The sequence below is a fragment of the Sciurus carolinensis genome, chromosome 8 (genome assembly GCF_902686445.1).
Source record: "Sciurus carolinensis chromosome 8, mSciCar1.2, whole genome shotgun sequence".
Classification (NCBI taxonomy): Eukaryota; Metazoa; Chordata; class Mammalia; order Rodentia; family Sciuridae; genus Sciurus; species Sciurus carolinensis.
The window spans coordinates 14,022,407-14,038,039 of record NC_062220.1 but is presented as its reverse complement, the minus strand read 5'-3'; the positions used below and the strand labels follow the sequence as shown (position 1 = coordinate 14,038,039).

At 40.9% G+C, this 15,633-nt stretch overlaps 1 protein-coding gene across 1 annotated transcript in view; it reads left to right on the top strand.

Annotated features, from left to right (window-relative positions):
- Positions 1-15,408, top strand: part of Agk (acylglycerol kinase) — a 70,386-nt gene extending 54,978 nt beyond the window's left edge. The window contains 6 exon segments of the mRNA XM_047560583.1: positions 3,671-3,818; positions 4,744-4,845; positions 10,994-11,060; positions 12,883-12,967; positions 14,021-14,117; positions 14,120-15,408. Coding sequence (XP_047416539.1) covers positions 3,671-3,818; positions 4,744-4,845; positions 10,994-11,060; positions 12,883-12,967; positions 14,021-14,117; positions 14,120-14,157 — 537 coding nt within the window. The 3' untranslated portion in view covers positions 14,158-15,408.
- The last annotated feature ends 225 nt before the right edge of the window (positions 15,409-15,633 follow it).

Genomic DNA, 15,633 nt, shown 5'->3' with positions numbered 1-15,633 from the left:
CCAGAAGAGGGGGGAAAAATCAGTAAAAATCTTGGCACAGAAAAAAGTTCAGCAATTTATATTACTGAAGATGCTAATAGAAATATCATCCTTATCTGTCGACTAAATACTATGATCAGCTTTTATGCTAATCAAAGTAGTATAATCAGTTTGGCTGACTAATCTGAATATTGGTAGTGAGAAAATTGATTCCAATTTTCTTAATAAATATTCAGATTTATTTAGTGTTCTCTTAATTATAAAAGTAATACTTGTCCATTGTAAAACATTTGGAAAACATCCCTTAACCTAAAACAATTCTAGTTGAATTAAAAAAATAAATGTTAGAAGCTAAGATTACTGAAGTACTAGAAGTAAATCTAGTGATTTTAAAAATTAACTTGGGAAGGCAAGGCCTTTCTACTCCTGAGGCAAACTGAACTGTAAAATGCATTATTATCCAAGGGAGCAGTGGGTCCATTAGGAAGAACAGCATGGCTATGTGTTGAAAGGGTGGAGTACTGTTTCCACAGTGCGTTCAGCAAGCAATTATTGACATAAGCCAATAAGAGGTTTTTCTGGCCTCAAGAAGTATTCATGTGCCAGAGAGAAGTACTACTAGAAAACTAGCAGTTTGGCAAGTGCTAGGGGAGAATTAGGAAAGGATGAGACAGGAGCAGAGCAGAGAAGGCAGCTTCCTAAATCTAACTAAGGGTCAGAAAGCCTTCCCAGTGAAGGTGACTCTTATGGTAAATTTTGAAATACATGTAGGACTAGAAAAAGGGCATGTTGCACATGTAGGCCTGGTGAAGTCACAGTGATGGACCATGGTCATTAATTTCAGTTTATGCAGTAGGATGTCAGGAGAGGAAGCTGGAGAACAGGTTGGGGCAGGCTTTGATGTGCCATCTGACCTTTATCCTTAAGGCACCGTGGAGTTTTGTGTCTTAAGCAGAGGCACATCATGAGCAATCTGCATTTTAGAAAAATTGTTTTGTAGCAGTGTGGCTAAGAGATTGGACAGGGGTGGCTAAAGGCAAGCACAGCAGAGAGAAGATTCTTAAAGTAATTCAGTAATGAGGTATAGACCAAGGTGGTAACAGTGAATGTGGACAGTGCAGGATGGATCAGAGAACTCTTGAAGTCAAAGCTCTCAAAAGTTGGAAGAGCATTGGATTACCAGATTTTTGGTTTAAGGTACTAGAGATTGGTAACTTAGTTTTCCATTAATGTTCATAATATTAGCATAAGATCAAGTATGTGAAGAAAGATGAAATTTTCAGTTTGGATTGTGATAAGTTTAACAGACAAGTGGAGATACAATTGTGATTTAGGAGTGGAATTCAGCAAAGTGAAGTAGTCTGAAGAGGTCTACTCAGATGTCATATGTATGTAAGTGGAGTTGAAACTCTGGGTTTGGTGAAGTTGCCATTGACAGATGGCCAGGAATAGCCCTGAGGGATTTAGAAAGCAGGAAAAGATGACTGGGAGGTGCTAAGAAGAAATCTAGGAGAGTTCTGACATAGAAGCCCACAGAAGAGGGATTTCAAGTAAAAAGTATGAATTGCAAAAAGCAACAGCAGACAGTTTAGATCAAGATAAGAAAGTGTCTTCAGAATTCGGCAGCCTTGGCGACCTTCACAGTGGGGGTGGGGTGGCATTTTAAGGAAAGCTAAGGAGTGAGTGGGAGGTAAGGAAGTGGACACAGCAAGGGTAGTCTACTCTTTCAAGAAACTTGACTTTGAGGAAAAAAAGAGAAATGATTTTGAAAAGGAGTTTTAAAAAATGCAAAAACTGGGGAGAAATAAATAGTAGATCAGTAAAGTGTTGGTTTTCTTTTTTTTTTAAATCTTAAGGAGAAAGGAGAAATATCCATGTCTATATCCTGAGGCAAAAGAAAAGCATAGGAAGAGGTGAAGAGAAAAGAGACCAGAAAGCATGACTGAACTGACAAAAATCCATGAGCAGGGAGAAGAGCATGAGATTCAGAGTACTGGATTATCCCGGGGCAAGGAAGTGATGCTGTTTTTACTGAGATGGAAGGTCTGGATGAAATCAAGATTATAGATCTTGATCATCTCATGTAAGGACATTCTCACTGATGTACCTAATATTCTCACTAAAGCAAGTGATCTGCCAAAAATGAGGTGGGTAGTGATGGTGGCATGGAAGATTTTGAAGGTGGAAGTGAGGAGGTTTAGTATTATCAAGTAGTGTTGAGGACCTGAGACCAAGAATTTGTGGTGGCACTAATGTGCTCTTTAGGAGTGATTTTTTCTATCAGTTCTCAGCAGGAATATGATTTCTCCTTTTAATAATGCTGAGCCCTAATGTAGGAATACAGAACCTAGTGACAAGATCCAGAATTGGGGCTCTTTAGGGTACATGCTATCAAAGAATAAAGACATAAAAGAGCCAAAGAGTAATGAGGAAAAAAGTGATTTAGAGTGATAGATTATTTATTTGACACTGAGAGAACATGGCGTGATCAGGAACAGGAGCTATCAGTGTGACTGAAAACTGTGTGGTTAGGATCTACAGACCAAAAAATAACTCCCTCTTTTCCTCTTCTAAATACGAACCAAGTTATGAAAACATGCAGAAGCAGGCAGATGGAGATGAAAGCATCGGCAGGGGTGAAAGGTGCAGCCTAGACACGTGGTCACGGTCTGATTTCCTAATACTCCACATTGCATTTGTCCACCTGAAACAGCCCCTCCTGGACAGAGGCCACCTGGGTAGGCTTACTGCTTTCGAGAAGAGGCGCATGTCTCAAGGGCAGCCACTGTCAGGGAGGGAGAAGGCAGGGCTGGTCCCACAGGTCAAGTTTTCTGGACTGGGAAAGAGCGAGTAAGCGAGTAAGCGTTGGAGTGAGAGGAAGCCAAGATTGTTACCGTTTGCTAATTCCCTGGGTTACTCGAGGAAACCAGAGAACAGGGAGTAGTTCCCTCCAACAGATGTTCAGGGCCCAAAAGGATCAACCAGAAGACTCCAACATGTGACAGAGTAGGACATCAGCATTTTATATGTCCAAGATGGAATAATTCTGAGTAACTGTCAGGGATAGGATGAACTATGGAAATGGTGGCAGTGGTGAATCAGAGGACTGACAAGCTAAGGTATGGTTTTAATTATTCCTGTGGGCATTGATGCAATTCAGGATGACCCTGGATGTGGGGTGCCAGGAAGTAGATGTCAAAACACCTAGGTGAGCATAATGGGCTTCGAAGCAGCAGTGAGAGGCCTGGGCTGGGTTTGGATTGTGAGGCTGTGATAAAACATTCTGGCCTCTTTATGAAGTTTGATTTCAGATGTGAAGTAGGTATTTGATGCAGTTGGATTTTATTAGCCTCATTTTTGTGCCACCATTTGTAAACAAAAAAAAAAATAAGTTTATTCTGAGATGGCTATGTGCTCACTCATACTGATTTTTTTTTTTGGTGGGGGGTTGGGCAATGGTGAACAGCGGTTGTCAGTCCACTTTGGTCTTCTCCCTGCCCTTTATTAAGCATTGCAATGGAGGCAGCAGTCACTGAGTTCATGGTTCTCAAGAGAGAGCTTTAAGAGGAAAGGGAAACTTGAGGATTCCACATTCCAAATGAATGAGAACTCCATCTGTGAGAAATCAGTAACTTTTCCAGGGTTAGAAACTATGCATGCATGACCAACGTTTTTTCTCTCACATTAACAGGAGTGGCCTCAGACTCATCAAGCCTCCATCTCTTACACGGGACCTACAGAGAGACCTCCCAGTGAGCCAGAAGAGACCCCTCCCCGGCCTTCTCTGTACAGGAGAATATTACGCAGACTTGCCTCATACTGGGCACAACCGCAGGATGGTGAGCAACTGGTGCTGCACAGAAAAAGCCCTGCTCCCATAGGGGTGTCCTTAAGCAGTCCCCCCACAGCCATTTTCAGAGACATAACTAGGACAGGAGCAGTCTCTCTGGGATCACTGAACTCACCCATCTGGGTGCTGCCAGAACAGAGCCCAAACAGTGTCCTGTGAATGAGCATAGTGGTCCTGCACCCTCTTTCTGTCATTAGCATTTATGGTATTGTTATCATCTAGCGGTGCTGGGTTCATTGTCTCTGTTCAGCAACAAATTAAAGAACAGGACACAGAGATAGCAAGCAAGCAGCAGGTTTATTGCAAAAGCAACAGAAACAGACTTCTCTGAAGAAAAGGGACCCCAGAGCCGGTAATCAGTGGGGGAGTTTAGGCCTGTTCTTTTCATGGCTCTGGAATTTCCTCCTTTCCTTATCTCCTCCTCTATCCATGCTCCCCTTGCTATTATTGATTGGTGCCCCCTCTGTCCACGCAACTGTTTTGGTTTTGCTATTGGTTCCCCTGCTTAGGAACTTGGGTGTGGAAATGTCTGTCTGATTGGGTCCCCGACTTGTGTCCACAGGCACTTTCATCACCCAGGAAGTTGACCTCATCAGAAGACCCTCTCCGTGCTCCTTTGTTTAGCCCTGCCCCCCACCTTCTCACTCCTCACTCGCCATCTTGCCCTGGCTGCCTCCGGCCTTATACTTCTCCCTCAGTATTATGGCTGCTTTCGATAGGGGTGTTTTAGGCATAGGATCCCATTTTGAGCCTGGTACTTTACCTCTCTGTGTAAGAAGGATGAAGTAAATAAGGCTAAGGTGGTTGTGCTGGCCGAAGGACTTGGGAAGCCGAGTTGAGCCATTGGTAGCTAGTCAGTGGTGGGGAGTGAAATTTCAGTGAAAGAAGCTGACCTGTGTTCTGGGTTCCCACAGCCCTCTCCCAAGAAGTGAGCCCAGAGGTCTGGAAAGACATACACCTGTCCACCATTGAACTGTCCATCACAACCCGGAATGGCCAGCTTGACCTGACAGTAAGTGTGCTTGTTTATTAGAAAAGCATTTGGTATCTAGGAAGAGTATATGCTTTTCTTGCATTTTAATTCAGTCTTTTTATTTTTATTCTGTGGGTGTGAAGAGGAAAGGATCAGGGAAAAGATGATGTGGTGTGCCTTTAAAGAAGAATAGCAATGAGAAGCAGCAGCTCAGTACATTTATAGCATAGAAGCTTAAGGGCCTCTGAGCAGGTATTCTGGTCATTGCTTAGTCAGCCTTCAGAGGGCTTAGGACAAATGGCCTTCACAAATAAAATGCTAAAAAGCTAGGTATTCTCATTTGCCACTGGAATAAAAAATTGCAGAACTTTTACTTGAGTAAATAAAGTTACTATTATAACTGTATTAAATACGTAGATTCAAATACCCATGAGAAATACACACACACACATTTGTCTACTTATCTAAAAAGAAACTACAAACAAATTTTTAGTGACAAACTGGGAAAAATATTAGGATGTGATAGACTGGGAGTTAATAGCTTCCTTTATCACAGATTCCTAGAATAAATAAAGAATGAAAAAGGACTAATAGTAAAAAATGAACAGAAGGTAAAAATAGAAAATTCACAAAAGATATATATAGAAAAATAGCTTCAATTTGCTGAGCATTCACTGTATGCTGTGTATTCTAAGAATTTTACTTGTATTATCTTATGTAATCATAACTATATTTTCAGAAATTTTCATGTAATTTTTATAGGTAAAGGAACAGAAAAAGTGCTCAACGTCAAAGAAATGCAAATTAAAATAGTAACTTGAATTACCATAGATTAAAAAGCATGATAGGGCTCAGTGTCAATGTGGGTGGGGAAATGAGCAGTCTCATATATTCTTCATGGGAATGTAAATTGTGACACCCTTTCTTAATTCAGCGGGTAGTGTATATGAATTGTTTAAAATATATGCACACCCTTGGCCTTATTAAGTGTAGAGATTTATCTTTTAGAAATGATCAGATAAATATATAATGTAGGCAGTCCTTGCTTCTTTTACATAATCGAATTCTGGACACATTGGTGGAAGTGAGTAAATGAAGTTTAAAAAGTCTGTTCTAGATAGAGGAATTTCACAAAGAAAGATAAATTTTTTGCCACATATTTGCTTTATAATCAGGCTTTGCCAATATGTATTTCCAGTTCTTTGTCCGTGTTCTTCTACCACTGTTCTTTTCTCAGATGATAGAATACAAACGAATGGGTTCAGGGAGCGTGTGATTGTAGCACAAGGTTAGCCACATTCAGAATGCTGGGTGCTGTTCATCTGTGTGCCAGTTGTACAAGTATATGATACCGTACTTCTTATCACTAGTAGCAGCACATTCATTTTTTTCTTCTTTCTACACCTGTTTGTAAAAAATACAAGCAAATGCAATAAAATATTCAAAGACAATGTAGCTGCCGTATGGTAACTCAAAATGTTTACTTATCATTAAAAATAGTATATTCAGAATATGAAAGAAGCTTTAGTAGTGTGAAAGTTAGGATCTCTTGTACAAATGTCTGCTGTATTTGTAATAGCAAAATATGTGAAACAAACTAATTGGACTGATTAAATCAATTTTGTATTTACTTGAAATTATATATATATATATTTATATATAATCCTCTATATATTTACTGATATGACAATGTGCTAATCATTGATTGTTAAAAGAAAAACAAGGATAAAATGTTTTGCATCAAATGGTTCCATTTTTGTTGAAAAAGAAAATTTTCCCACCCACAATTGTTTTGTGAATGATGAAGGTGAGGCTCCAGTTTTGTTCTTAACCAGTCTTCTCAGCATCATTTGCCGAAACATCCACTCTCCCTTCATTGATCTTCACTAACTACTGCCACCCAGTAGTATTGCCATCTCTGTACATGTAAATGTTTCTAGTCTCTCTGGTCAACTCCTCCAATTTTCTATACTCATACTCTGCTTCTCTTATTACAGTTTTATATAGTTTTTTATAATGAATTCCTCTGTTTTTCTCCCTCTTAAAAGAGTCTCTTGGCTATTCTTGGCTCTTTTGACTTCTATAAATATTTTAGGATGTTTATTTTCTTAAATTCTACATTAAATTTTTATAATATTGTCATAGTTACATTGTAACCGTAGAGCAATTTGAGGAGAAATGTTATTTCTATAGTATTGACTTGTCCAGCATCTGAATGTGTACATGTCTTCAATTAAGTCTTCTCTATCTCTCAATGATGTTTTACAGTTTTCTCTCTAGCACTGTCTTTTGCTACATCTATTTCTAGTTGTCTTAATTTTTGATGCTGTTGTAAATAATCTTAAAATTCCATTTTCTGACTGACTTAATAGATGAACAAAATTGATTTTGTGTTGATGCTGAATCAGTAACCTAATTAAATTGGTAGTAATATTCACCTATGGATTCTTTTGGATATCCTATAGATTCTGTAAAACTGCAAATAATTCAAGTTTTCAAATACTTATCCTTACAATCTTGTCTTACCTTACATCCTGGTATGACTTCAGTAGTGTTGAACAGAAAGTCATTGAAGGAATCATTGTCTTATTCCTAATTTACAGAAAAGCTTCATTGCTATTTTTTTCCTTCTTTTTTTAAAGAGATCTTTTATCAGGTGTAAGGATGTTTTCTTCTAATTCCCATTTTCTAAGAGTTTTTAAAAAAATTTTAAATATCTCATTTAATTTTTCCAAGTACCTTTCCAGAATCCATTGAGTTGACAAATTTTCTTATTTACCCTCAATATAATAAATTGATTTCTGAATGTCACTGAGACTTTTGATCAAGATAGAACAAAAAACAACTATTCTACCTCTGCACTTTAAACATGGAACAGATCAATGAAACAACTGTTGACAAACATGGTGTGAAACTAGCAGCATGGGACAGTGGTCCCAGAGAGATGGGGATCAAACAAGGGGAGACCTACACTTGCCCAGCTCTTGTGCTGGAAAGAGGGCACAGCAAGGGGACAGGGGACCCAAGTGGAGCCCCATGGTCTCCTCAGTGAGGGATTGTTGAGAATTCAGAGATCAGGACAGCTAGAATTGAGGGCCCGAGTACTGGAGAGCTGTACTGAGAAGCCAGCAGAGGTGCAATTTCCTCTGTAGTCTTCAGCTGAGCCCCTACTGGTGTGTGCCTGTGGGAAGCCACCTGGAGGGAGCAAGAGCTACTGACAAGGAGCAGGCTCAGTCCCGGGAGGTTCAGTCAGATCACAGGGCCAGGAGTAGTTTGTGTTCCCAGTAACCAGAGGTGAAAGTCCTTGTCAGACCTGGTGTTTTAGTCAGCTTTTTCGCTGCTGTGACTAAATGATGTGACCAGCACAATTAAAGAGGAGAAAAGGTTTATTTGAGGGCTCACAGTTTCAGAGGTCTCAATCCATAGACAGCCGGTGAACATCAGGTGAGGCTGAACATCATGGCAGAAGAGTGTGGCAGAGGGAAGCAGCTCACATCATCAGGAAGCAGAGAGAGAGACTCCGCTCACCAGATACAAAATATATACCCCAAAGCCATGCCCCAATTCCAGTCTCCTCCAGCCACACCGTACCATTTTGATTAATACCATCAGGGGGTTAATTCACTGATTGGGTTAAGACTCTTAAAATCCAATCATTTCTCCTCTGAACCTTCTTGCTTTGTCTCACATGTGAGCTTTTGGGGGACACCTTACATCCAAACCATAACACCTGGGGTGTTGAGTATCAGCCTCAAAAGGTACTGCCTCCACAGTGGGACAAAATTAGGCCTTGACTAAAGCCTGCCCTGCTTAGTCAAAGACTCACCTCCAACGAGTCACAGTTTCCAAGTAATGTAACTGTGCCTCTAAAAGAAAGTTTAAGGAGTTGGCAAGGACAGCCTTCAGGCTCAACTGACCTGCTGTCTGCGTTTGAACAGCCTTCAAGCTAAGAGTGTTTATTACATTTTTAAATAGTTGAAAAAACCGAGTATTTTGTTACATGAGAAAATTACATGAAATTCAAATTTCAGTGTCTGTAAGTAGAATCATATTGGAACACAGGCACACTAATGCATTAAATGCTGTTTTCTGCTTGCATGCCATCATGGCAGAGTTGGGTAGTGTCATAAAGACCTCATGGTCTGCAAGTCTGAAACAAATTGTTCTGTGGCTCTTAACAGAAAACTGTGCTGGCCTCTGTTCTAACTGGAACATGACTGCTTTCCCCAGAGCACTTTTTAATGGTAGCTGTTTTCCTTGCCCTGCCCCCTGTGTCAGGCCTGGTGACGAGCTAGTTGGCCTCCTTTCTACTCCTCATTGCTTCAAACCAGTCTTGCTCCTTCTCTCTGACACCCTCCCAGCTGCAGTGTCCTATCAGACTGTATGGTTTTCCCATCATCTACTGAACCCTGGGCCATTCCCATTCATTTCCCTCCGATGTTATTTCCTGGCTCACTGTCTGCCTCTGCCAGTAGGATCCCAATCTTAATTCTCAACACAGCAGGCAGAATGACCCTATTAAAACAAAGCCAGAGCATTTCCCGCCTGAGAAGCCTCCAGTGGCTCTTCACTTCACTCAGTATACAAGCCACATTCCTTATACTAGTCTGCGAGGCCCTACTCATCAAGCCCCCTTCCCTTTCCACCTCCGGTTGTCCTTGCCACTCTGCTCCAGCACGCTGGCTTGCTTGCTGTTCTCTGCACAGGTCTGGCATGCCCTCACCCGAAGGCCTTGACCCGGGCAGTTTCCTGAGCAAGGATGGCTCATCCTTGGACCAGTGGTTCTCCAAGTGTGGTCCTCAGATCAGCAGCATCTGATCACCTGATCACCTGGAACTTGTTTGATATGAAAATTCCTGTGCTTCACTCCCTATTTGCGAACTAGAAACTCTTAAGATGGGGCCAAGAATCTTTATAAAAATTAACTGTAATTGACAAAAACTAAAATCCATATCAATCAGCAGGCACTGCAGTGATCCTCGCTGATGTTTGAGAACTGCTGTCCTGGACATCCACATTGCTGCTTCCATCACCTCCTATGGGTTGTTCAGAGATTACCTTCTCGCCTGGACCCCTCTTTGAAATGTAGTCACTGCCATTAATGCCACTTCATGTTCCTCGCTGTTTCTTTGACCTCGTTTTTTAATATTCTGAAATGCTTCTAGTATATACTTATTCTTGGTAATTTACTATTTTATGAGTTTTCTGTCCCCTCCACCCCAACAGTCAAATGTAAGTTCTTTGTAAGCAGAAATGCATGTTTGTTTTGTTCGTCTATGTAACCCAGACACTGAAGTTTATGGTACATGGTGGCACTCAGCAGTATGATGATGGGGAAACCCTGAGTAAGGTCATCACCCTGTGTCAACATACTCTGTTCTGCCATTCCTAGTTGAGATCCAGGTGTGCAAGGTGTACCATGTGGTACCCTTGAACCGTAGGCAAAGCTCAGGCCCTCCAAACCCTGGATTATCCTGGTCCTGCACAATCTGAACCTACCCAAACAGAAGCCAGCACAGAGGTGTTGGGATTGTTTGAAGGAGGGATAGTTTATATTGCTGGCTAGGAGCAAATTGTAGGCAGTAGTACAGGAACCAGATCTGTTTTCATAGTTTCTTCTTTGTAGCTCAAATCTTCCGAAGCTTTCTGTGGTTGGAAATGGAAGGTTTTAGAACACTGTCAGGGAATAAGTGGATTGCTGTTTTCCAGCTCTAGTTGCATACAAGATTTGCATGTACAGCATTTTAAAGAACAAGGCTTTCCACACCAAGCAGTTGTATTGTGGTGTGGTAGAATGCCGATGTACAGCGAGGGCTGAGAATCACTGGGATGGATGGCAGAAAGCTTGGCCTGCAGGGGAAGGAAGGACTCCTAGAGATTTTAATGCCTTTGACTATTAATGAGTAACACAATTTCAAAAACCTCCCACCCTGAATTTTGTTTGCTAATTTAGTAAAAAATTACAAGCAACAAAAAAAACAATGGAGATTGAATTTTACATTAATCATATTGCAACAAAGCTCTTAATGAAAAAGGAACAGAAAATATATTTATAATTAATCATTAGAAGTAAAATCCCCCATATGATGCACAGCTTCAAAATATGAAACCTCCGAGGCTGAGGATGATAAACAGGCTGCATTAGACAAAATTTTGAGAGTACTGACATAGTATTCTTAATCTTTTTAGAGCAAAGAGACTTATGAACATCTGCATTGAACCTGACACTGTCAGCAAAGGAGACTTCATAACCATAGGGTGAGTGGACTGGGGTTTGCAGGAAGTGGGGCTACTACTAAGCAGCTGGAAACTACTTCCTAAGTAGTAGATCCAATGAAGACGTCTTGCTTGGTAACTTTGTCATTCTTCCTCCCTGTGGGGCTGTTATACAGTCTCTCTGCTTCAGCCTCTCATTTAGGAAGATCAAACGGCAAGAACAGTCTTTGCCTTAAAGATCAGTGTAGCATCGGCACACTGTCAAGAACTCTGGTTTTAGTGTCAAGGAACTGAATATAATCTTGATTCTGCTACTCACCGGCATTGTGATTAAGGTCATTTAACTTTTCTGAATCCTTTGCTCATCTAGAAAATGGAATAACACAACTAATTCTATTGATCTCAGAACTGTTTTTTTGTCTCAATGAGAAAGTCTTTTAAATCGTTCAGTACTTCTCAGTATCCCTTGCTATTCATGTCAGTTCACCTTGTTGTCCTACTCCCAGGGCATTAATGAAAAACTTGAAAAGGTATTGAGTACCTTGGACACTTCCCAGGCTTTTTTCTCTTTCCCAATACAACATACCCTTCTAAATCCTGCCTGATTTGTTAAGCCCTACCTCTGCCAGAACTTATTGGCTAAGAATACTCTAAACCCTCCAGCAGTCTTCAGAGCATCTGAGGAGCTGCTTGTTCCCATGCCAACTGGTACTCTGCTTGGCTCCGTCCCTCTGTGCTTTGTCTCAGCGCTCCCTCTCGTGCCCATTTAGGGACTGAACATTTCTGCTGCAGCGGCCTGGTCTCCATGGCTGCATCATTATCTACACCAGCACTGACAGCAGAATGGTTCCATTAGTTTGTGGTGTTCTTGCCTTTGGTACAGATTCTTCACATATTGAATAGCTCCTTCTGCAGCCTTTAATTCACTTGCTGTGTCTGGAGTTAAGGCAATAAAGGAAAAGCCTGTCCCTCCTCCTCCCAGTGTCCAGAAACCACACATCATCTTAACTGAGAGTCTGGCCAGTGTGACCAGCCACATTCAAATCTCCTTCATAACACTACATCCAAAATCAGGGGGAGAAATCATTATGTTGCTTGAGCTAAGTGAAGTCATCATGTTTCAGCAGTAGCAGCAGCTAGTTTCCCTTTGGTCCTTATGGGAAGTGAACTCATAATGTATGTGTCCTCTGGATGTCTAAATAGAACATGAGGAAGTTGCTTTCAGAGCTCTCCTGAGTTTCCTTTACTAAAAAGTACTATTGCCAAGTAATAATTAAAAAGGGGACAACTGTTCTTGGGTTAGCTTTTCCTTTTTCTTTTTAACCATGACTAGCTATAAAGGGTATTCGTGCCTGAGGTTGAGTATGTGTGTGTTGGATACTTTTACTCCAAGACCATTTAGTAAAGATATAACATGCTAGGTAGACTGTCACTGAGTATAGAGAGTCAACAAAGAATGTCTAAGACTAGTTTATGTATATGAATATCTAACTTAAACTAGAATAAAAATATTTTCTCCTTTAGGTAATAATCACAAGGACCAAATAGAAGTTAGTACTTTTCCCAAATAATTGCATTCTAACTTTTAAATTTGATATCAACAAAGAATTAGGTAAGATGTGGAACGATTTAAATAAATAATTCAGAGATAGTGTTAATTTCATGCACAGCTTCAACAGCAAATAAGCGTTCTCAAGCTGCCATCATCTCAGTGCTGGGAGAACACGTAGTCAGTGAACCCACCACTTCACAGGCACTCTGGCTACTTTCACCCTTAAGCAGAGGGAAAGAACTCGCTGCGCTTTTGCAGTCTAATGCAGTTGCCATCGCAGGTTTCCAAGCTTGCTTTTTCCTGTCCCAACAGAAGTAAAAAGGTGAGAGACCCCAAACTGCATGCTGATGGCACCGAGTGTCTCCAAGCCAGCAGGTGCACTCTGCTGCTTCCTGAGGTAAGGAGGGCAGGGCATAGGTTCTTTTTGGTCTGTCTTCCTTTCTTTTTCCCTTCTTCCCTATTAACTGTCCAACTTTTAGTGCCTAACGTGCCAAGTACTTTGCCAGGGCCAGGTTATACTAAGGGAGACCTGAAAAGGAGGCAGAGTCCCCTCTGAGTTAGAGATTGGAGTTGGTCTCCTGAAAATTCCAGTTTTCAAGTCAAGGTTCTTCTATAAAGTGATCCTTAGTTCTCCTGAGCATTTATTTTTTCATATGTCAATAGTGCAAAAGGTTATTATAAAGATGTAATACAAAGAATTCTCTAGCTGGAAAATAATGGGTTTCATTTTAACATGTTTTTATGAAGGATCTGGAAACAGTTTTCAGTTCACTGAATTTTTCTGTATGTGAAATGCCATGCTTAGAAGAATAACCTATGTAAGTGACAAGAAAGGGGAGGTATCTGAATTGCAAGACTAGTTATTTAATTGGGGCTGCCCCAGGAAAAAGAAGATACTACAGATTGCCTCTGAAGGCTTTCTGCAGTGCTACTGCATTTAAATGGGAATGTAGGTAAACAGGAGTGTCTCCATGTGGACTGGTCCCATAGTTTCAACATAGTAGGTGTTGAGTTAAATGCATGAATCATGGAAGGGCCTCATAGACTCTAAGGTTGATAAAGCTCAAGCAAGTCTTAGAGAAAAATAATATGATTCAGTTGATATAATTTTTGTCTTCCTCAGTTTTCATTTAAGAAAAGATTGTTATTTTTAAATTTTTTAAGGATGTGCATACTTATTTTAATAATACTTACAAAATTTAACCTTGTTGTTCAACTCCTAAAATACTGTGGGAGGGAAGAGATTGAAGTTGAAAAAAAAAAAAAACCCTTTTTCATGAATGGTAGAATCGGAATGTGTCCAGAAATATCACTTCGTGTCATTAGTAGGCACTAAAATATTGTTAAAAGAACAGTAGCATATGCCCTTGGAGAAGACCATGTGTCCCGTGGTGAGCTGCTTTGGGGCACTGATGTGCGTGTGAGCCATCCTGACAGTCTCCTCCCACAGGGCACAGGGGGCTCTTTCAGCATCGACAGTGAAGAGTACGAAGCGATGCCTGTGGAGGTGAGACTGCTCCCCAGGAAACTGCAGTTCTTCTGTGACCCAGGAAGAGAGAACAGATGCTGCAGAGCACAGCCCAGTGAGTGGACAGTGGCGGGCCTCTCTGAGACCACACTTTGGGCCACCAGTGGGACCAAAGGGAACAGATGCCTCAGCTGTTCCCACAGTGTTGTCAGAGGATCCCAAGGGCATTTTCGCAGCAAGCACCCCTGTCCTCCCAGCAGTGCTTCCCAAAGCGCACCCTGCCACCGCTTTGTAGTCGGTATTCCATTCCCGCATGCTCTCATCCTGGTGTGACAGTCAGTCCCTCCTAGATAGTGTTTTTCCTCACCTGCTCAAGGACATTCTCACCGTCAATGGATAGAAAAGGGCTAGAGCTTTGTGATCTCCCAAAAGTACAGCCATGTATGGAGAAGAGGATCTTTTTCTGGTACCAAGGATTGAACCCAGGGATGCTTAACTACTGAGTCATATCCCAGTCTGTTATTTTTTTGAGACAAGGTCTCTCTGAGTTGTTTAACAGCCTTGCTAAGTTGCCGAGGCTGGCTTTGAACGTGTGGTCCTCCTGCCTCAGCCTCCAGAGATGCTGAGATTACAGGTGTGCCCCACCACGACTGACCAACTGGCAGGAGAGCAAGATCCTTAAGACTGTCCAAGCTCCTCCATTCCTGTTCTTTGACTGTCCTAGGAATTCCAGGGGAAGCAGCGCCTTCCCCAGGTGCCTTTTCTATGTCTGGCTCCTCCATGGGTGCTGCTACTTTGTGAGCTCTGGTTCTTATTTAGCTAGTTTCAGTTTTGTCCTCAATTCAAAAGCAAATGTGAGGTAGTTTCCCTCCTCAGCCATAGCTAAAATATTGTAAAATGCAATTTTTTAAAAAAGAAGTGCTTCTTCAATGTTGGCTGATTTGCATGAGAACCACCTAGGGTGCATGCCGAAAACTGACTTGGGGCCCACCCCAAACATAACACCTCAACCAGGGATGGGCCAGGAACATGCATTAGGAAGGCTTCCCTCTCCTGCGAAATCCGTAAGTTGATCCCTTAACCTAACTTGGAGAAAGTGTTTTAAAGTAGTGTTCCACAAACTGTTCTGCTCATGTTTTCCCCAAAAGTATTTGAAAAATCATGTACCCCCTTATACATCTATGTGACATCTAAAATTTTCGTGGGAAGTTAAATAGTTGCCAAAGTATGTACTTTCTAATGTCATGTAAATATTGATGTTTTAAAATAACTTACATCACTCTTTTAAACATATCCAGTGCAATTTAAATAGCATAGCAATTTGACACCTCTCATTCATTTGTAAAAATAAATGAACTAGTTCTTTAGTAGCGGAAATTTTTAAATTATTTTTTCTCTCTGTGGGTGTATTTCCATACCACTTTTAGTAAAAAGAATCTTAGCATAATGTAATCTATTTTTATGCTTGACATTTTTTTACCAAATGCTTCTCATCCACAAAAAATATAAGTGGAAATTTTTTTTTTTTTAGTTCTTAGTGTTTACAGAATGTTACCATAATTATTGGTATAATTGATCAAAACTAATAATTAAAA